This window comes from Vipera berus, assembly GCF_964194415.1.
Source record: "Vipera berus genome assembly, chromosome: Z".
In the NCBI taxonomy this organism is placed as follows: Eukaryota; Metazoa; Chordata; class Lepidosauria; order Squamata; family Viperidae; genus Vipera; species Vipera berus.
In genome coordinates this window covers 105,253,579-105,275,994 of record NC_138205.1, presented here as the reverse complement: position 1 = coordinate 105,275,994, position 22,416 = coordinate 105,253,579, and the positions used below count along the sequence as shown (strand labels likewise).

General features: G+C 37.2%; 1 protein-coding gene across 4 annotated transcripts in view; it reads left to right on the top strand.

Moving 5' to 3' along the window:
- Nucleotides 1–22,416, top strand: part of MLLT10 (MLLT10 histone lysine methyltransferase DOT1L cofactor) — a 125,432-nt gene that overhangs the window by 11,424 nt on the left and 91,592 nt on the right. For all 4 annotated transcript variants that reach the window (XR_014028620.1, XM_081345213.1, XM_081345212.1 and 1 more), the window contains 2 exons: nucleotides 5,520–5,574; nucleotides 17,901–18,010. Coding sequence is in view for 3 of the 4 variants with exons in the window: in XM_081345213.1 (XP_081201339.1) it covers nucleotides 5,520–5,574; nucleotides 17,901–18,010 (165 nt within the window). In the remaining variant the exon portion in view is untranslated. The remainder of the gene's footprint in view (nucleotides 1–5,519; nucleotides 5,575–17,900; nucleotides 18,011–22,416) is intronic.

The window sequence follows — 22,416 nt, the reverse complement described above, 5'->3', positions numbered from 1 at the left end:
TGTTGCACTATTGTTGGCCCCCCCCAAAATTCTTTGAGATTCAGAACCTTCTAAAAGGCCTGCCCTGCTTAATTCCAGCCAGAACTAAAAGGAAAAAACAACAACAGAACTATGCAAATCAGGCCCCTCTTAACCTCTGGGTCCCAAAGCTTGGGAGAAACAGCTAGGTCTTTAATGCTTAATGCTTAAATGCTATTAGGGTCAAACTGTCTGGATCTTCCCAGAGATTGCTGTTTCAAAAGGCAGGCATTATGATAGGATTACCTTTATCCAGAAAATTCTTTCCTTCCAAAGTCAATCTTAATCTTCCACCTGAATCAGAACATTATATTGCCACATTTTGCCAATTGCTCAAGTCATTGAAAGTTTTTGGATGTCTATAGTATTCTCATATTTTACTTGGACAGCAAGATATTCTTTTGCTGGAAGCAAAATTTATTTCTGGATTTCCTATGACATTTTAAGTCCATAGTTTATCCATTAGCATTCTCCAAATGGAGGTGGCAATCATACTGCTTTGTTATGAGTTAACAAAACAGCCATGCTTCCTTCTTACTTGTGCTCACTTTTCAAAACTGACGGTAGCATTAGCATCTTTCCTCTATGGCAGTTTCATACTGAACTTATATTGGATAGCAGCCACATGGGTCTTCCCCCTTTCATATCCTTCTGTAGACTGGACCTCTGTCCCTAAGGAGGTGCAAGGTTTGGAAGGGCTACTCTCTTCATGCCTAATGTGGCAAACCTCTGTTACAGGTAAGAAGTTGTGACTAATCCATGTGTGTGAATCTCAGACCACAGTGAAAAACTGGTTGCTTAGCTATCACTTCAGTTCTTTGATTGGTTGTTTGTATCAGGTGACTATTCTTTCTTTGGTTTCGCTGCATCAGTTTTAGCAACACAAGGGGCTTGGTGGAAGTTTAAGATATTTGCAATTGAGGCTTTGTACAGAGACATAAGCCTTGAGTGAGAAATTGTAAAAATCATTTAAAGAATTGTAATTACAGGAATGTAAATAAATCATAAGGGACGTGGTGGCTCAGTGGGTTAGGACGCTGAGCTTGTCGATCAGAAGGTCGGCAGTTTGGCGGGTCGAATCCCGAGTGCCGCGTAACAGAGTGAGCACCTGTTACTCGTCCCAGCTTCTGCCAACCTAGCAGTTCGAAAGCACGTAAAAATGCAAGTAGAAAATTAGGGACCACTCCGGTGGGAAGGTAACAGCGTTCCGTGCGCCTTTGGCGTCTAGTCATGCCGGCCACATGACCACGGAGACGTCCTCGGACAAGCGCTGGCTCTTTGGCTTTGAAACGGAGATGAGCACCGGCCCCTAGAGTTGGAAACGACTAGCACACATGTGCGGGGGAACCTTTACCTTTACCTTTTTTAAATAAATCATAGCTACCTGAAAGTTTAATATAGTATGTGAAAAAATATACTCAGTATGAGAGAACATTAAGAATGGAATGGAAAATACAATGGGGTCCTGACTGTATTTGTATAAATCTCTACCATATGGTGTGATTGCATCTAGCAAACAATTTACAGTTTGAATAAATATATGTATATATTTAATTTAAAATGCAGGTGGTCCTCATTTAGTGACTATAAATGGACCTGGAAACTTGGTTATTAAATGAAGTGATCACTAAGTGAGATTTCCACTGTATTCATGATCTTATTTCAATTTTCCTTTGCTTTACAGACTCCGAGGTTATAAATATGAGAATTAGTTGTAAAATTACTTTTTCATCATTATTGTAACTGCAAATGGTCATCATATGAGGCAGTCACTGAATTAGGAGTACCTGTATTTGTATAGCTGCCCATCTTAGAGCACAGCTCTGGGTGGCTCATGACTGTAATAAACTACAAAAACTTACCGTAATCATACAAACTAAAAGTAAAAACCCGGTGTCTCAGTCATTCTGTTAAAATGCCCTGATAACCAATCCATAGGGTTCCGTCCACTGTATCCCAGTGCATGTCAGAAAGAACAAAAGCAATATGAGATTCCTTCAGCAGGGGGATCTGCACCAAGTGGAAGCCTGAGCCTTGCATTTGGGGTTAGTTCTAGATCAGTGTAATCATACTTCTCCCTTGAAATAAAATTATAAAATTATAAAAGTAATTAGTGAGGGATACTTCCCTGCCGCCTTGAAAGAGGCGGTGGTAAGGCCCCTCCTCAAGAAACCTGCATTGGATCCAGCTATTTTAAATAACTTTCGTCCTGTCTCCAACCTTCGCTTTCTTGCGAAGGTTGTTGAGACCATGGTGGCACGGCAGCTCCCTTTGGTCCTGGAGGAAACTGAGTATCTGGATCTGTACCAATCGGGTTTCAGGCCCGGGTATAGCACAGAGACGGCATTGGTCGCGCTGGTGAATAATCTCTGGCGGGCCCGAGATAGGGGTTATTCCTCTGTCCTGGTCCTATTAGATCTCTCAGCAGCTTTTGATACCATAGACCACGGTATCTTGCTGCGACGTCTTGAGGGGTTAGGAGTGGGAGACACCGTTACGGTGGTTCTCCTACCTCTCGGGTCGTTCGCAGATGGTGTTGGCAGGGGGACAGAGCTCAACCCCTAGGCCCCTTAGTTTTGGGGTGCCTCAGGGGTCGGTACTCTCGCCTCTCCTGTTCAACATCTATATGAGGCCGCTGGGTGAGATCATCCGTGGCTTCGGGGTGAGGTATCATCAATATGCTGATGATACCCAGCTTTTCATCTCCACCCCAAACCAACCCAGTGATGCCCTCGATGTGATATTCCGTTGCCTGGAAGCGGTACAGATTTGGATGGGGAAGAACAGGCTCCGGCTCAACCCGGCCAAGACTGAGTGGCTTTACGTACCGGCATCTCGTTTAGTCCAAGAGGTTCCATCTTTGGTTATAGGAGGAGAGATGTTACCTCCCGTTGATAGAGCATGCAATCTAGGCATCCTCCTGGATTCACGACTCAGTTTTGAAGATCATATTGGAGTCGTGGCTAGGGGGGCATTTGCCCAGGTTTGCCTGGTACGCCAGTTGCGCTCTTTTCTGGACCGAGATGCCCTACGTACAGTCACCCACGCACTTGTTACCTCCCGTATAGATTACTGCAATGCTCTCTACATGGGGCTGCCCTTGAAGACCACCCGGAGGCTTCACCTGGTGCAGAGTGCGGCCGCGCGGGTAGTTATGGGAGCACCCCGATACTCCCATATTACACCCCTCCTGCGTGAGGTGTATTGGTTACCGGTTGTCCTCTGGGTGAAATTTAAGGTGCTGGTACTTACCTTTAAAGCCCTACATGGCTTAGGCCCGGGATACTTGCAGGACCATCTGCTGCCAGGAACGACTTCCCATCGCCCAGTGCGCTCACACAGAGAAGGCCTCCTCAGGGTACTGTCGGCTAGACAATGTCGGCTGGCGACCCCCAGGGGGAAGGCCTTCTCTGTGGGAGCGCCAGTCCTATGGAACCAGCTCCCCCCCTGAGCTTCGGATGGCCCCAGATCTCTAGTCCTTTCGCCGCGGCCTCAAAACTTTCCTTTTCCACCTGGCTGACCTGGACTGACAGGGATTTTAATTATGTTTTTAATTTTTAACTGTAATTTTTAATTTATTTTAGTTTTAATTTATTCTACAGGGGCCATTAATTTAATTTTCTTTTAACTTCTGTATTATTGTATGTTATTGTTGTTAGCCGCCCTGAGTCCTTCGGGAGATAGGACGGCATATAAGTCCCAAATAAATAAATAAATAAATAAATAAATAAATAAATAAATAAATAAATAAATAAATATTTTAACAACATAATATTCAGCCTTATTAAAATGTACTTTACAGATTATCGTCACATTTAGTATCATAGAACATTCTTTCATAAAATAGTTGTTCTTATGAGTATTAAGCTGGATGAAAATTAATTTTATTAAGATTCAACATGGGTGACATGAAAATGGAAGTTTAAAATATATGCCAATTTAATTATTATTACATTTAGCACTTTTTATCTAGTCTTCCAAAATCTTTTTTTTACAAACCTAATCTAAGCATTTTAAAACTTTGGATCATCTCATCAGGCCTTCCTTACTGTTCTTCCATAACGTCAGTCTCTCGGCTTTCTGTTGCTTGACATTATTTTTCTTTTTCCATTTACTTTTTGAGTTACATTGCTTCCTTTTCCTATAATATTGTATTAGCTGGACTAGACTTGCAGAACTTCTAGAGGGGAAAAAGCCACATTGATAAATTTAAAATAATCACAGGTCACAAAAGAATACCTGGCATGCTAATCAGTTGTTTGGCAGCTAGTAGCACAGTGATAGGGAGAGTGCTGACAATGTTGATAAGTCTTGGAGGTATTGAGGTGCTTAGTAGTGTGTCTTTCTGGGTGGTGGTGTAATGGTGGATCCTTGCAGTGGCAACATTGGCAGCAGGGGATTTAATGAATTTCAGAATTTCAGGCCACACAAGGCGATTTGGCTGGCAAATTCCATGTTGTGCAGAGCTGCTCCAAAGTCTTGTCATAGATGCCCTAGTGCCGGTTGCATCATACAGAGGCCACACCCACCCCAGCTCCGGCAATGCAAAAAAAATAATCGCAATACATCGTGACACATCCCTGCATTTTGAAGTGATCCATAGGTGCTGAAACACTTTTTATCCAAATGGAGACCTGAAGGAGACTGGAAGCTCCACATGGCTGCTAATGCACACTTAGAAATGGAGCTGTCTGCTCTGTTTCCCAAGTGTCCCATTCTGGATACACGGAGCTTGCATTCTTTGTCAGGTCTCTGTTGGGATAAAAAGTGTTTCAGCGTTCTGTGGAGTGTTTGAAAATGAAGGAAATGCTTGGTTTCCAAGTGCCCGATAGGCGCTCAAATTCTTTTTACCTGGACGGAGACCTGACAGAGACTGGAAGCTCTCGTGGCTGCATTTTGCTCTGTTTCTAAGTGTGCATTTGCATGCAGACGGAGCTTCCAGTTTCCCCAAGGTCTCCTTCCTGATGAAAATTGTTCTGGCAGTGGCGGAAAGGAGTTGGGGCAGGAGCAAAGAAGGCAAGAGTTCAGACTCCCATTCTCTGTAAAAGAGGATTGGTGCCTGAACTTGCACGATATTATGGGCACCCAGGAGCTTCCATGGAATCTCCTCTCCCTCAAAGGCAGAAACCAAGGCAGAGAGGAGACGGATTGTTCAAGGTATGAGATTCACTCCCATGAGTTTCTGAGTTATGAGTGAAATGGGCAGGCTCCATTATACCTGTAACTTGAGGACTACCTGTATGCACAAAACTAAAAGAAATTAGTTTCAGAAATTTTTCTTATCTCCCGTGGATCAGTGTAAATTCATATGGAATTAGTAACAATCATGAGGAAATATGGAGCTCTGATTAAGGCAAAGGAAGGTTTTTAATACATGAAAAATTATCTTACTAATGGCTTTTCCTAACTGGAAAAACTAAATTACAAGTTAAAGATTAAGTTAAAACATACATTATGTTTTTCTTTTGTTGTTATTCATAATTGTGTTTATTTTCCTTTAGAAATGTGAGTTGTGCCCTCACAAGGATGGTGCTTTAAAGAGGACTGATGGTGGTGGTAAGTATTTAAAAACTTTCCTTTAAAATTCTTTGCTTATGAAATTACATTTTAAATAACGGCTTACCCCTTTTTCTATAGTTCTGTTTCTGAAGGTATAAAAAATGTCTAGAAGTGAAACATCTGGAATAGAATATGCAATGCTTGTTCCTTGATTATTCTGAGTGTTTTTTTTAGTTCCTTTATATTTAAGCTTTTAACCACTTATAACTTGGTCAAAGTCATTTTTGCGAGTTGAACAGCCATATAAATCAAATTTTAAAAAATAATACAATTAATTGGACTTCAATATGAGTTACAATCTATAAATTTTCTGATAGTAAAAATATTAGAAACTTTTGCATACTATTTATTGTATTTGGTAATGTAAATGTTCATCAATATAAAATTGTTTAATTTTACATGTCATGAATTTGAGAAAATCATTTTTTCCTTAATTCATATATTGTTACACATGGTAAATAAGAGAATAGTATTATGTTAGAGGGCTATATAAAAATTGTACTCTGAATTGATGAAGAAATTCTTTAGTGTACAGTATGTGACTAAATGTACTTTATAATTCCATCTACACTGTTCTCAAGTTGCATGTGTAAAATGAGGTGCAAATATTCAGTGATAGAATACTGTAAAACTACTTTAAAATTATTATCTTCCACTTCTGCTTTGGCAAATTCTGGAAAGAGATGAAAATTTTTCTTTTCCTACAAACTGATCCTTACAAATAAAAATAAATTCAGTTTTCCTTTTTAAATATAAATTTCATAACAAAGCAAGGTTTGGATCTTTACACAAATTCTATCTGATTAAAAATGGATGGTGTTTTTTAATGCTACTTTTAAGAGTTTTCACTTAAACATGACTGTGTGTGTGTGTGTGCTATGTTGCTACTCCATGAATGAATCATTTAGTTAATGCTTGAGAGGATGCTGTGATGAATGTTGTTATAATGTTGTTATAATGTTCTTACATTATAACCAGTTATAATGTAAGAACACAAGCAAGTTTTATCATAATTAAGATGGCTTTCCCTCTTGATTCTATGGATGCAGTAGATTTTTCAGAATGGTTTCTGCTGTTCTATAGGAATTCTGGCTGATTTCTAGAAAGCACTTAAGGGTAACAACATATGATGGCCCTGGAGAAGACTTATAATAATCTGATGTCTTCCACATGCTTTAGTCTATAATTCACTTGATCCTTGCATATCTATCACATTATTTAGAAGTGATATGAGTTGTAAACTCATTTTAGAAGTTTGCTTTAGAAAATCTACTCTTGTGAATATTCTGATATTTTAGATACTTTGTAAAAGTGAGAACAACGTGATAAGAAAAGGTAAAAGAAAAGTTGGGGCAAGTCAAGCTAAGCATGGGCTTAAATCTATGTTAAGGGATTCTTTTAAGATGATAGTGAACACATTTATTATTATAATTCTATCTTACTCCCAGAGTGTTTAGAAAGTAAAATGGTATTATTTAAAAACAAATTATTTTTCATGATGCTTCAGATGGTGATAGTTATCCTAGGATGATAGGGGAATCTAGCTGAGTAGACTTCTCTTAAGATTATGTTTACTTTCTGCCACCTCTCCAGGAAACTTTCTCATGGGCCAGCTGATGGTAATGATTCTCTTGGGCAAAGAAACCAGGTCCATCCAAAGAATCTTGTATGTTAATGAGTAAAATTGCATGGTGGCTATAATCTCCCTTTTTTTCTTTTCTTACCTTTTTTTAAAACCACTTTTTATCTGTCCAATGCCATCTAGTGGTGCTTTAGTGTGCTGCAAATAATGTGTTGCAACCTGGCTAACTTGATGTTACTTTTGAGATTTTTCTACATAGATACTCTTTTATTATAGTGTTTTCCATAAGTCACATGGATGGTATTTTATATTACATGCTGTTAGATATTCTGGGAGATACATATTTGCCATGTATGGCTGCACACAAATTTTGAAATATAAATGATCTATCAAACATTACTTATTGATGTTAATAATTTTATATTATTAGAAGAGATACACTTCTTTAGAAATATCTTAAGAACTCTCTTCCTAATAATGCATGCCTAAACATGAAAATCTTTCTAAATTTTTCTAGGAAAACATGGCTTTTTTGCCAGGAAAAAAAATCACAATAAAATTGTAACACCCAGTTTTTTGTGTGTTTTGAATTACTAAAGTTCAGATTAAAACCTTGAAAAATTGTGAACTATCTTAAAGATAAAGGACAGAGATCTAATGTGCAGAATTGCTAAATATGAAGGCAAAGGATGCATCTTGATGATTTCTTTGTAATTGTTCTTAGGCTGTGGTGACTTTTCCCAATTTTTGTGTGCTTAGTTACTATCCTGTCCATTTTTAGTAAATTGTTTCACTTAATGTTGTAGTATTGCATAATTGTTTTTAATCTGAGAAACTAGCAAAGCATCTTGATCTTTTTTTGTATAACATTTCACTCTAATTTAAAATCCAGAAGCTTTCTGTAGTTGATAATATATAGCCAGATTTCAATAAAAATTAATCACTATGTACATCTTGGTTTCAGTCTTGTTCAAACTTGAATGCCTTTTCTTGTTTAACTGTCCTTGATTATGGCAACTGAAAGACAAAATTAGTAACCATATAGTATGTTTTCCTTTTTATATCATGTTTTCCTTTTATGTAACTTAGAGACTCCATTGTAAGGGAAACTTACAAATTAATTGTAAGGGGAAATCTAGTCTCTCTCTGTCTCTCCTTTGTGTGTGTGTTTGTGTGTGTGTGTGTGTGAGACTTTGTGGTAATCTTGTTTTTAATTTGTTTGGAAGTCTTTAGTATACACAGTGAAGTTCTTTAGTTTTGTTAAATGTAAAGGCTTTGTTGGGATTGAAATCTGCTCCAATTGGATGATGATCAGGAATGCTGTAGAACAGCATTCTTTGTTAGTTTTATAGCAGGATTTTTCAAAAGCATCTGCTTGGTTGAAAGCTAACTTAACAATGCAATAGTTTTGTTGTCATTTTCTAAGATTTGACTGGGGATCTCTTAGTTTATAAAGAATGTCACACCCTAGCTTTTGAGTCAGCATTTTTCTAACCCTAAATCTACATTATACTTTTATTTATAAAAAATCCTAGTGTAAAATTAGTATGGTATCCTTAGAAAATCAATCTATCTATCTATCTATCTATCTATCTATCTATCTATCTATCTATCTATCTATCTATCTATCTATCTATCTATCTTATCTATCTATGTTTATTTTTAATATTTAATAAAAAAAATCTCCATGTTGAGTTTCAAGAGGCAAGATTTGCCGTGTAGTAAATTTTGATATAAATAAACCATTGTAAACTTATTTTAAAAAAGGTCCTTGTTTTCAAAAGTAACTTTACTATTTGTGTATTCAACATAGGCATTTACCTTGTGTATGATAAGATTGATTTAGCCTCTCAGTCTCTTTGTGAAGATTTGTAAATAAAGTGAGGTACTCCATCACAGACTTATGTAGAAAAGAAATAAGTTATGGATTTTGGTAGACTGTATAGCTTTAAGCATTATTGTTGGAACTGTTCATAAATACACCATTGCACATTTAAACATAGCACTCTTTCTTAAAGCCTAAAAGATCTACTGTGAAACCATTAAATAGTGGGTGAATGGTGTGGAATTAATCCGTATTTTTCAATACTGTGTCTTTGAGTACATGAAATAATATTATTACTTTTGGATATTAGAATAATCTGCTTCAAGTGTGGGATTGGTCAAGTGTGGGATTAGTGATATTAGTCAGCATCAAGCCTTTTGATAGTGTGTGGCTAGACTGAGCCTAGGGAAATTCTACAGTTTAGCTATATGGCAGGGGTGTCAAACTCACAATGTCATGTGACGTGTTGCGATGTATTACGATTTTTTTTCCATTTCCGGCAATGGGATGGGCGCGGTTTCACCATGACACATCTGGCCTGCAGGCTGGCAGTTTGAGACCCCTGCTATATGGGAATGTGTTGTGTTCAATGGTTGATCAATATTAATCCATTAATGCATTACATGTAGTGGTATGGCTCAAATGATTAGTGACGTAATAAAATGATCTGTCTTTAACTCCCTCTGTCATACTTGAATCATATAAACTGCAGAGGTTATCCAGAAAAGGGTAAATTCTCCAGAAAAAGGTATTTTGACACTTACCTTTTTATAGCAGCTAGCCAGTTGCCTGTTTTTTTTTGTCAGTAGTAGCCCTAATAAGATTGAGATTACCTCTGTTCTTTCTACTACCCAGACTGTTGGGGTTAATGGCATGAATTGATTACATGGATTTCATTTTCACCTTGGCTTCTTCAGATATTCATATTGGACTTTATGACCAGATTGTAATGATTAATCAACCAAGCTACAGCTTGGAAGACTGTAAGTTCTAGCCCTGCCTTAGTCACAAAACCAGCTGGGTGACCTGGGGCAGGTCATTCTCTTTCAGACCTAGAAGAAGGCAGTGGCAAGCCACTTCTGAAATACTGCTAAGAAAACTTCAGGGACTAGTCTGTGTACCTGCTAGGAGTCACAACTGACCCAATGTGCCAAAAACAAAAACAGCAACAACAAAAATGACACAGGAAATTTGGGGAATCTTTTGTTGAAAGGTATACATGGGAAGTTTATTCATAGCCAGGAACGACAGCCATAAGTTGCAAGTACAATTTTTAAGAAAAGATTTTTTTTAAAAAAATCCTTTGTTACTGAAACTTAGCCTTTCTTCCATCCTGAAATATGATAGCATAATGACAGGGAACTTAGTAAGAGGAAGCCATTTTTGGCTTTTAGGCATAGTTGCTCATTCCTTAGTTAGAAGATGTCCAAATTGCTTGAAGGAACATTGAATTGGACCAGCTGGACTGCAATGTGAAATTTGATATTCTTTTAAAATACCTGTAGATATTCAAAGTGATAAAACATGGGTTCAGCTAATCAACATTAGCTGATACTTTTCAGTATCAATGATTTTAGATTGCTTTTAACATTCCTTCTGCATAACAATAAGAAAAGATCATATTTAATTAATTTTAGATTCAGTTTTGTAATTATATCCTGCAGGATTCTATCTGTTTTGTTTGTGAGGTTTTGTCAAATTAAATAGGTATTCAGAATTGGGACATTCTTAATATTTTAGTCAAATATTTATTTATGTATTTATATATTTAGTTAGTTATGCCATCCATCATTACCAAGCAACTCTGCATGGCTTATAATACCATAAATGAAGGGAAAAAATTACAGAATTAAAACATTAGACATTAAAAATTAAAACCTTAAAATTAATGTTAAAATTGATAAAAAGAACCAATGGGTAGACGGGGTGTGGGGGGTCTTCTATAAATCTACTAGCCACCTCCAAAATGGAACACCTTCAGGGACCCAAGCTATTTGGCAAAGCCAGGTTTTCTGGTTCTTTTGGAAGGCTAAGAGGGTGAGGGTGGATTTCGCCTCAAGTGGGATGATATTCCAAGCATTCTTCTAGCCAGGACTGTGATTTGCTCCTCAAGCAGGAATTGTGAATCTAGAAGGACTCCCTAATTGACACTGGGTTTGTCTGGGGAAGTGCAATATATTAAACTCCTGGTTCCTGAGACTGCATGTACCCAAAGTCACTTGATGTTACCAGGATTCAGCTGAAGACTGTGGTCTCCCATCCAGGCCCCCACAGCCTCCAGGCACCATGAGAGAGCAGCACCAGTAACATTTGTGTCACCTTAGACCAGGCATGTCAAACCTGCGACATATCATGACTTTTTCCCAATTGCCAGCAATGGAGTGGGCGCAGTTTCAGTATTTTATTTTATTTTATTTTATTTTTATTACATTTATATCCCGCCCTTCTCCGAAGACTCAGGGCGGCTTACAAGCTTAGCAGTAGCCTTCATTCTATGTATATGCCTGCTTATTAGGGCTTTCACACACACACCCCAAGCGGCATTATTACAAAGTCAGCTTATTGCCCCCAACAATCTAGGTCCTCATTTTACTTACCTCGGAAGGATGGAAGTCTGAGTCAACCTTGAGCCTGGTGGGATGCGAACCTGCACTAATTGCAGGCAGCTGGTGTTACTTAAGGAGGCATCAGCCCACTGCTCCACCAAGGCTGATGTATCCAGCCTGTGGGTCGGCAGTTTGACATGCCTGCCTTAGATGGAGACACAAAGTTGAGTATCATCGGTATACCGATGATACCTTATCCCATGGCGTTGGATGATCTCACCCAGTGACTTCATCTTAAAAAGAGTAGAGACAGTACTGAGCTCTGCGGCATGCCATACAGAACAGCTACAGACTAGATTTTTCACTCCATATTAATAAATATAGCTAGAGGTAGGACTCTGGTGATCAAATACAGAGATTTAGTATAAAGAAAATATTAGCATATTCAGGAATTTATTAAATGCTTAAATATTTTTCTTATACTAGATGCATAAGATCAATATACATATACATATACATATACATATACATATACAGATATATAGATATATATGGATCTTTGGTCATTCGGGTCTTTTTCCGCATAGAATCAAAGGTGTAGGAGCAACGTTTCGACGGAATCCCATCCGTCATCATCAGGCTGGTGGCTTCAGCTTCCTTCTTCTGGGAGAAGCATGTGGTAGTGGCTGTTTGTTCCTCTTTTTTAAACTGCCAGAGGGGTGTGTTCTGTGGGTGGAGGTGTGCTCTGATTGGGTGGGGGATTAAGTGTGTTCTGATTGGGTGGGAGTGTGTTTTGAATGGTGGGTGTGTTCTGATTGGGTGGGGGTGTGTTTTGAGTGGATGGGCTGGTCTCAGCTGCCAGCCTTAGACCTGAGCTGGTGAGTTGTGCTGCTTTTGTTCGGCTTCGTGTTTGTGGTGGTGCCATGTTTTTATAGTGGGTGTCAGTTTGCTTATTGTGTGGTTTGGAGGGGTTTAAAGTGGCTGATGTTGCAGCTGTAGTTAGGTTTCTGTTTTGTGGTTGTGCCTCGTTATCATTGTGGGTTCGGATTTGCTTTTTGAATGGTTGTGTGGTGGTGATGTCATGTGATGTTATCATGAGTTTGGGTCTGGTATCATTCTTGGTGGTTGGGACTCGTCTGTCAATCAAGGTGGGTTTCCAAATGGCTGGTAGGCGAGAGGTATCATCTCGTTTGTTCATGCTGTGGGGGCGTTTTTCTATCTCAATGGCTTCTCTGATTATTCTGTTGTTAAAATGTTCAATTTTGGCGATAGTTTTGGTTTTTTAAAAATCAATTTATATCAATATAAATCAATATGTGTGTGTGTGTGTGTGTGTGTCCGCACGTGTGTGTGTTGTGTGTTGATAAAAATGATGTGCATTTAGTAAATGCTGTTGAAAATACAGTATTTAACAAAAGCAGATGCGAAGAGTGGTTACATGGTTCCTTGGGAGAAAAGCAGCAGGAGCTACTTTCAGAAGTGATTTGCAACCTTCCCTGCCTATTTCCCTACTGAGTTTGCTTGTGGGAAGCTGGCAGGAAAAGTAATAAATGATGATCATATGACAGGGGTCGGCAACCGGAAAAAGGCAAAGAGCCACTCAGAACCGGTTCCGTCACAAACACAAAAAAGTGGGAGCCGCAAAATGTGCACGCGCGTGCATGCACGCACGCGCATGCGCAAAACAAGGCAAAACGTGCACCAGCCCTGCCCCATCCACCTCCAGTATGGATGGCTCTGCCAAAAGAAAAGCAGCCGAAGCAAGCCTCCCATTGAGAGAATGGGGCGGCGGAGGCTTGCAAAAGGCGGATCCAGCCTCTGCCGGCAGACACGCTTGTAAGTAGAACTCATTCATTGCTTTTGCAACTTCAGCATAGTTGTTAACTGAGAACTACTTGGAAATTGTGAAAAAATGTTTAGTTGACAAGTGTAAAGAACTATAAATAGGAAGTTTTATTCAAGAACATGGCAGATTTAGCTCAGCAGAAAAACATATTGCTTTCTATTGTAGAAAGAAGGTGAGATGCATTAATGCAAACACTTGTAAATGATTATGATTTTTAAGGAAAGAAAAATTGTATCAGTGTTCTTTCTGGAATCCCAAAGCAACCTATTACATTTTGTACATCTTCCATGCTGCACACTGACTGTTCAATTGTTGAGAGCCTATAATTGTTTTGAGTTTTGGTAACTTGATTTGAATTTTACTTTATAATTTTCTGTTAGAAACAATAGCGAAGGATATTTAACTACTTTTATCTTTATCATTATTGTTTAACATCAAAGGGTGCCTTAAAATGTTTCTCAGATAAACCTAAATTTGGCTAAATCTTTTTTACAACAGAGTAGTTGAGAAATATAATAGTATATTATATGAATGTTTTATATAGCAGTAGATGTTTATTTAATAGTGTACCTTACTATAAATGGTACACTATTTAAAAAGTTATGATAAAATAAAGGGAAAAACTGACACTGTTTTGGATATTGGCTATTTTATTATGTTGTCTTCACACTAAAATCATATATTGCAGAGTTCCCCAACCTTTCCTGTTTTGTGGACTGGCAGAGTGGTGGAGGGAGAGAGGATGGTTCTGCCTGAGTGATAGGCACGTGTGCCTGCTGCTTACACAAATGAAGTGCATGTGTATAAATATTACAGAAATAAAATATAAAATGCTATCCTCAAAATCCTAAAACTGAATAAAGAAACATAAATGAGTAAAAAATCATATTTGTTCACTGAGGAATATAATCCAAAATTACATATTTGTGTGCATTCATAATCAGGTGTACGTGAGTAAGGTCCTGCCTTAAATAATAGAATTCTGGGTATACAAGTCTAATAATGTTCATAACACATGTTTGGAGATTTCTGAGAATCTCTGACAAACAGCTCACCAAGCTGGTGGAAATCTATTTCTAAAGTTTTGGATTCTAACATTCCACATTCAGAAGATTATGTACAAATGGAGACAATTCAGTACCACTGTTATCCCCTTCAGGAGTGGTTGGCCAACCAACATCACACTGAACAAGGTGTATAATACTCTAGGTCTAGGAGATCTTGGAGAGCCCCAGTCTTCCTTAGTTCTAAGGAACTAAAGGCCTCTGTCGCATTGGTGTATATTATTGTTTGTAGGAGAACCATCCAGAGAAACTGAACATTAGTGGTATGCATGGTAAGCTTGCAAGAAGATAGCTGCTATTCTACAAAAGAAAACTGCTGCCTGTCTATAGTTTGCAGAAGTCCATATAGATAAGCCAGTAGGCCATTGGAAGAATGTTCTGTGACGGATGACACTGAAATAGATTTTTTTGCTTGAATTAAAAAATGTTACGTTTGGCAAAAGGGAAAACACAGCATCCCAGTATCAGAACTTTATCCTATTTGTGAAGCATGCTGGTGGCAGTAATGATTTGGGCTTGGCTCTGGACCAGGATGGCCTGACAACATGGATGGAACCGTGAATTCTGAATTGTACTAGCAATTTCTACAGGAGAATATTTGTCCATTAACTGAAGCTCAAAGGAATGCAGCAAGACAGTTCTGCAAAAGAAGTTGTACAACCAAGGAAACAGAAGAAATTTAATGTTTTGGAATGGCCATGTCAAAATCCTGACTTTAACCATATAAAAATTGTGGAGGGGTCTAAAGTGGGCAGTTTATGAAAGGCTTCTAATATCCCTGAATTGAAGCTGTTGTATTAGGAGGAATGGGCTACAGTTCCTCCAAGATGATGTGTAGGACTAATCACAGTTAGAGGAAAAGTTTAGTTGCAGTTATTGCTGCATACCAATTACTGAAAGCAAAAGTTCACACACTTTTATCACACAAAAATATATAGCTTTGGATCATTTTCCTCAATAAATCACTGAATAGATATGTTTTTGACTCATTTTTCTAAAAAAATGGGTTCTCTTTATCTAGTTTTAGGACGTGGGGAAGATCACATTATAGGTCATATTTATGAAGAAATATTGAACATTTGAAAGAATTAGACACCACTGTATAATCTATAGTTGGATTTTATAGATACAGAAATAATATAAGCATTTTTTTCATTTAGTGCAGTACAGTTTCTTAAATTAGGCTATAGAAACTGCAGTTTCACAATTGATAAAACAAACAAATATAAGCAGAGAAATAAGATTTTGAAAACTCTGAATTTAATGAAAACAGGTTTGGGAACCTCCCACTGAGAAATTTATAGCAGCTTTAAGTAGCTAAAATTTTGAAGAAACTATTGAGTTTCTCTAGGTATACCAACTGAAGGGAAGAGACTGTCTTTCTTCAGACACAGGCACACACAGAGATACATAGAGAGTGTGTGGGGGGAAGAGGCTGGCTAAGTGTTAGTATTTTTTTAAATCTGGGATTGATTGTATGTGTACGGAACAGCTTTCTTTTGAGAATGTGTAGGCACCTAAATGTAATTCTTATATGAATAGTAGGTCAAAAGTGGACCTTATTTATAGTATAGGTTCAATGAAATGGTTGGGTTTTCCTTTTGTATTATAAGGGCTTCTTCGTTAAAGATAATTGAATGCAGCAAAACACAAATTTAGAATCTTCGGATATGTGCCATATTATAGAAGCAGTATTCTTCTAATTTCACGAATCAAGCTCTCTTCAAGGGAGGTATTGGTAGTTTCTTCAGGAAAAAAGGAGACTCAAAAGTAATATTACATTTATGTGTAGCTTTTGCTTATTTTTTGCATTGGAATAAAATGCAACTTTTCATAAAATATTGCTTATCACAAGGGAATAAGGTCCCAAAGCAAACAATCTGACTTCAGTGGCCACTGGACAATCTTATCTGCATGGGTCATGCAGTGGCAAAGCATTATCATTACAATTCAGTTCAGATTAGAGTTCTTACAAAAGCTCTTTAAAAAGATAAAAACCAAAAAATATGACATCCAAAGCATATACTTCCTTATTTAATTTGGATATGAGAATATTATTTTACATTTTATGTAATTTTAAAATACAGTGCTCTTATACAGTAAGGTGCCTAATGAAATGAGTGAATCCCAGCTTTTTAGTAGAGAAGTTGATTGTATGATTGGTGATCTTTGTTTTATATCTTACGAATCTTAAATTGTTAACATTTTATAGTAATACATATATTAAGATAATTTTATATAAAACATGGTCATTGGTCTTTAAACATTCTATCTTTTGAAAAAATAAAATGGACAGTTTCTACAATTTCATTACAGAAGTAAACGGAGAAAATCGATAAGCTGGACCAAGATTTGGAATAATTAGCATGAATTAGCAAAACGAATTCAAGGACATTTTTTTTAAAAAGGAATAATGTGAAGGAGAGGAATCTATAAAAGCAGAGCTGGAATATTTAAAATAGGAGTGCAGTACCAGCAAAGCATGGTAGACAAGGGAAGCTTATAGAACGTGGAATATATAAAATTGTTTCCATCATTCCATCATACTTGTCATGTTCTTCTAATATGTGATGTTTTCTATTGAGGGAGATATTAGAATATATATTTAGTGGGTGTGGAACTGTATTTTTTATGAAAGAATGCTTTTGCTTTTTGTAATTCCCACCATTCTGTATTTTTTTTATTTTAATTTTAGGAAATTATTACATTAAACTGCCAGGAAAATTTCTCATATGCAGCAGTTGAGGACATAATATAGGGAGTTTATAAATTAGCGAAGTTGTAGATTAAGATATGGATTCAATATGGATTCAAAGATACAATGCCAGATATTTACACTTCCTTATTCTAGCACAAATTTGTGACTTTTTCAGAAACTGCAGGAGATATGAAATAAGGCAGATCTGTACCTGTGTGCCTATATCCTAACTTAGGAATTAATTATATTTGTCTATGTAATATGCTGCATACTATTGAAATAGTACTAAATTATGTCTTGATTTATGGCATAAAATGCTATTCTAGATAACTATCTAGGAATGTAGTAATGACTTTTATAGAAAGACCTATATGAAAATATGCTGTATGGAAATAGGTTTTTATATTTAAAGGCCTTTGTGTTTCCTTATTATTATTATTATTATGATAGATGTTCCAGTTTCTGCAATGTGTAAATTAAACATAAGCTCATTGATTTTAATGGTAATTAATAAAAGAGTAAATAAAGTATAAGAACATAGTTTTTGTTTTCTGATCATTTTCACTGTTTAAATGTTAGGCATGTAGCTCTGTGAAGAATCTGTTATAATCTTATCCTGTCTGTATATGATATGTGCTATATGTTATATGAATATTAAATAATTAAAATTACATGCAAATCATACAGAAGTTTCTTGATATGAATTTATTCTATTTACATTGTCAAAAATGTTAAGAATAAAATTAAATTAACTTTTTATAGGTTGGGCTCATGTGGTTTGTGCTCTGTACATTCCCGAGGTGCAGTTTGCAAATGTTTCTACAATGGAACCTATCGTCTTGCAGTCTGTTCCTCATGATCGTTATAATAAGGTATAATTAAATTATGACTTACTTTCTTTATATAACATTGTTATTTGAAAGATTTAAAATATTTTAGAATTTATAAAAATAGTTCTATGAACTCTTGCCCTTTGCTTTTTTACTGAAAAGGGTAAATTAAAAAATTCTTCTGTAATACCATATTATAATTTGTAGCATCAAGTAATTTTTGTTTAGTTAATATTTTAGCATAACCTGAAATATTTTATTTAAATAGATTTCCAAAATAAATAAAAAATAATTTGTAATATTTTCAGTGTTTTTAGTAAAAATTGTACTTAGCACTGTTATAAGCAAATGAAGGTTGAGAAGGTGATAAGAAATGCTAGCTGAGAGCAGAATGTCATCTTGTCATTTACATTTAATATATTTATATGTATTGTCATTGATAAGGCCAATGTGATATCAGCAGTTCTCCTCTCTCCTAGTATTGTAAAATACAGCTTTTTATTTAGTATTAGATTGACCAAGCATATAGATAAATACCTAAACAAATTTGAAGTTTGTTCCCTTTTTTTGCTATTTACAAAAAGTAATATATAATCAGGTTTATTTTACTGCTGTGTGAAGAGTTTTCAGTGGTAAAATTTTTGAAAATTAAAATAAGGCTATGGCACCCTCTTTAGATAAGTTTTAAAATGTTATGACATATAGTTTATCAAATGATAGTGGTTGTAATTAAACATTAGGTATCATTTTTTAAACAACTGGAACAAAATATTTTTAAAGTGTATAAGTAGTCCTTGACTTACAACTGTTCATAAAACAATTGTTTGGAGTTACAACAGCGTCAGAAAGGGTGCTGGTCATACAAAGTCATTCAGATTCATTCCCAGCTGGCACCTGGCAGTAGTGTTGGTTCATGTGAGATGCCCGTAGAACAGTCTTACCCAGTTATCTGAGAACAGTTCAATCCTGCTAGACCTGATGAAGTGGACAGGATCCTCGGTGCTGTGAATGCAATCTCCTGTCAATTAGATCCTTGTCTGTCCTGATTGATGAAAGCTTTCAGGATAGTGACTACTAGGTGGGTTCAGGTAGTGATCAATTCCTCACTGCTGGAAGAGTTTCCCGGGGCTTTTTTAAAGAGGCCCTGGTTCGCCCCCTAAAAACATCCATCTCTTGATCCCACCTACCTGGACACTTTTCCTCTAGTTTCTAACCTTTCTTAGGGAAGGTAGTAGAAAAGGTGATTGCTTGGCAGCTTCAGAGGGTCCTGAATGAAACTGATTATCTGGACCTCTTCCAGTCAAGATCTAGGCCCATTTATGGGATAGAAATAGCATTGGTCACACTTGCTGATGTTTGGCGAGAGCAGGATGGGGGGGTGCAACCATACTTGCTTTCAGCAGCCTTCAATACCATTAATCAGGTATCCTTTTGGGTTGTCTGTAGGGTCTGTAGGGTTTTGGGCTGCACAGCGCAGTCTTGCATTGGTTTGGTTCCTTCCTTCAAAGCTGGTCCCGATTGGTGTTAATAAGGAGTGAAAGAGCCAAAGCCACCCCTTTATGGCATGTTGCAGGGCTCAGTACTCTTTCCACTCTTTTTAAACATTTCATAAAGTCGCTGGATGAGATCATTTGTCACCATTGATTGAAGTATCATCAATGTGCAGATGATAGTCAACTCTATATTTCCACTCATGGTGATGGTGTTACTACCCTCTTGCGTTGCCTAGAGCCTGTGAGAGTCTGGATGGGGGACAACATACTTCGACTGAACCTTGGCAAGGCTGAATGACTTTGGGTGCCTGGAGGGTCGAGATTCAGGAGTTTGACATCACTAATTATTGATGGGTTTATACAACCCCAAATAGACCTGGTGTGCAACTTGAGGGTTCTCCTGGACTTGTGACTCCTGCTGTAAGAACAGGCAGAAGTCATGGCTAGGAGAGCATTTGCACAACTCTTGTGTTGTGCACCAGTTACAACCTTTCTTGGATTTGGGGTACTTGTGCTCAGTTATTCAACCCTTGGTCATTTCATGCCTAGACTATTACAGTTTGCTTTATATGGGTCTTAAAGTGTATTTTGAAGCTACAACCGATGCATAATGTGGTGGCATGGGCTGTTCTTGGGGTTCCTAGGGTGGCTCATGTTACATTGTTGTTCAGCTACATTAGTTGCTGGCTTGCTTCCAGTGTAATTCAAGGTATTGGTTATCACCTTGAAAACCCTTCATAGCATGGGTCCAGGCTATCTGAAGAATCATCTCACCACAATAGGATTGGCCCACCCCAACCATGCCACCAGAGGGAGCATGCTGCGGACCCCATCAGTTAAGGAATGACCACTGATGGGGTCCAGGAGCATATGGACAGACTTGAACCATAGTTTCATGGGGAAGCCATGACCATCCTAAACTAAGCCAAGTCCAAAAATGCTATCAATATCAAATCAATATCAAATCAATAGACACATTGACCTAAACAACATCATACTGCGCAAAACAGATAATCAACAAGCCAGAAAGCGAACAAAAAGACCAAAATACCTTCCCATCAGCACTCATCACCCAAATTAACACCAAGATTAACATCAGATTGACAGTAAAGAAATAAATAATATCCCAGTCAAGAAGTTGCCAAACAAGCTAACAGTAAACAGGCCAGCCACCAAGATCTCCCACCAATTAACAGGGCATGCCACTAGAATATGAATTGAGGCAATCCTACTCCATATTAACACTGATTATGTTATTTAATTTGAGTAATGAAACATCTGCAAAAAACAACCAAGCTCAGAGTGCACCAAGGATCCTTCATTCCAACCCTGAGCTACAAATATTCTCCTTTATCAACTATTCCAGATCCTGTGCTCTAAAATAAGAAAGTTTTTGTATATGACTCTTATTTGATATTTGAAAAATATTTAACATACTCCTCTTCCTCAATCTTTCTTCATAGAATTTAGTTTCTGGTTCTTGGATTGTTCTTATTGAGAAAAGAAATAGAAATAGAAATAATATTTTATTGTCCAATTGTGATTGTACACACAAGGAATTTGTCTCTCTGTGCATAAGCTCTCAAGTATACATACAAACAACAAAGGAATACAATCATAAGATAATAATAGGAGAAGGTAGTAGACAAGATGAGAAGGGTAATATAGCCCTAGTATGTGAGTAAATAACCTTAGACAAAAGACAGTCCTGTGGGAATCAGCAGAGTGATGATACGAGGGGAAAAAACCTGTATGTGTAGTAGTTTTGGCATGCAATGTCCTATAGCAGTGTCCTGAGGAGAAGAGTTGAAACAGTTTATGTCCAGGATGTGGTGGTGGTGGGTGTCTAGATATTTTCTCGGCCCTCCTTTCTGACTGTGCAATATCCAGGTCTTCAATGAAAGGCAGGCTGGTTGCAGTTGTTTTTTCTGCAGTCCTAACTATCTTTGGAAATGTACACGTGACCTGTCTGGTTGCTGTACCGACCAGATAGTTATAGAAGTACAAATGACAAACTCAATAATTCCTCTGTAGAACTGTATCTACAGCTCCTGTGGCAGTCTGAACTTTCTGAGACACATTATTTGGGTCTGCTCCAATTTCTCTGAATTCTTCTTAAAATGGTGTGTTCTGAACTACACCCAGTACTTGAAGTGGAACCTAAACAAGTATAGAATTATTATTTCTTGTGATTTGGAAATTATACTAATGTAGCTTAAAGTTGCATTATCTTTTTGCAGCCATATTCCACTGCTTCCTCATATTAAATTTACAGTCAACTGTTTGGAATGCTATGACCAACCCATATATCCTCCATGCTATTTGGTAGTTGAATTTGTAATTGTTTGCTAATTGAAGATTTTATTCATTTTTTATGTTAATTTAATACTGTTACTTCCAGCTTATTTGACTAATTTTTACATTGTGTCATTTAATATTGTTTTTGGTTTGTATGAGTTAAGTTATGCAAACCAATTTTGTGTCATCTATATGCAGTGTTCGATAAGAATTCTGTTCATTTAAACAAAAGTGTTCCTTGTATCACTTGTGTTTCTTACTGCTGTCCAGTTTTGATCATAATACATTAATGACTGTTCCTTGAGTACAATTTTTAGATAGTTATATTTCAACTTAATTGTTGTGCCATCAAGCTTACACTCAACCACCTAGCTAATCTCTGGATTGTGAGATGGGTAGCATGTCCATTTATTAAATAAATAAAATTGAATAAATATTCCTCAAATTGTAGGTTACAACCTATAGGAATTCATGAGCATCTTTCGGAGAATTGCAAAAATTTTAAGGTTGCAAATGCAAGTGCTGGTCCCACTGTCTAACTGGCAATATGGTCTATTAGTGCTGCAGCTATGCTGAAGCAATGGCAGCATAGCAGTTTCCTTATTTGCCGAAAGGGAAGGAGCAAGGGGAAGACATCACAAGACAATCAGAATTAGA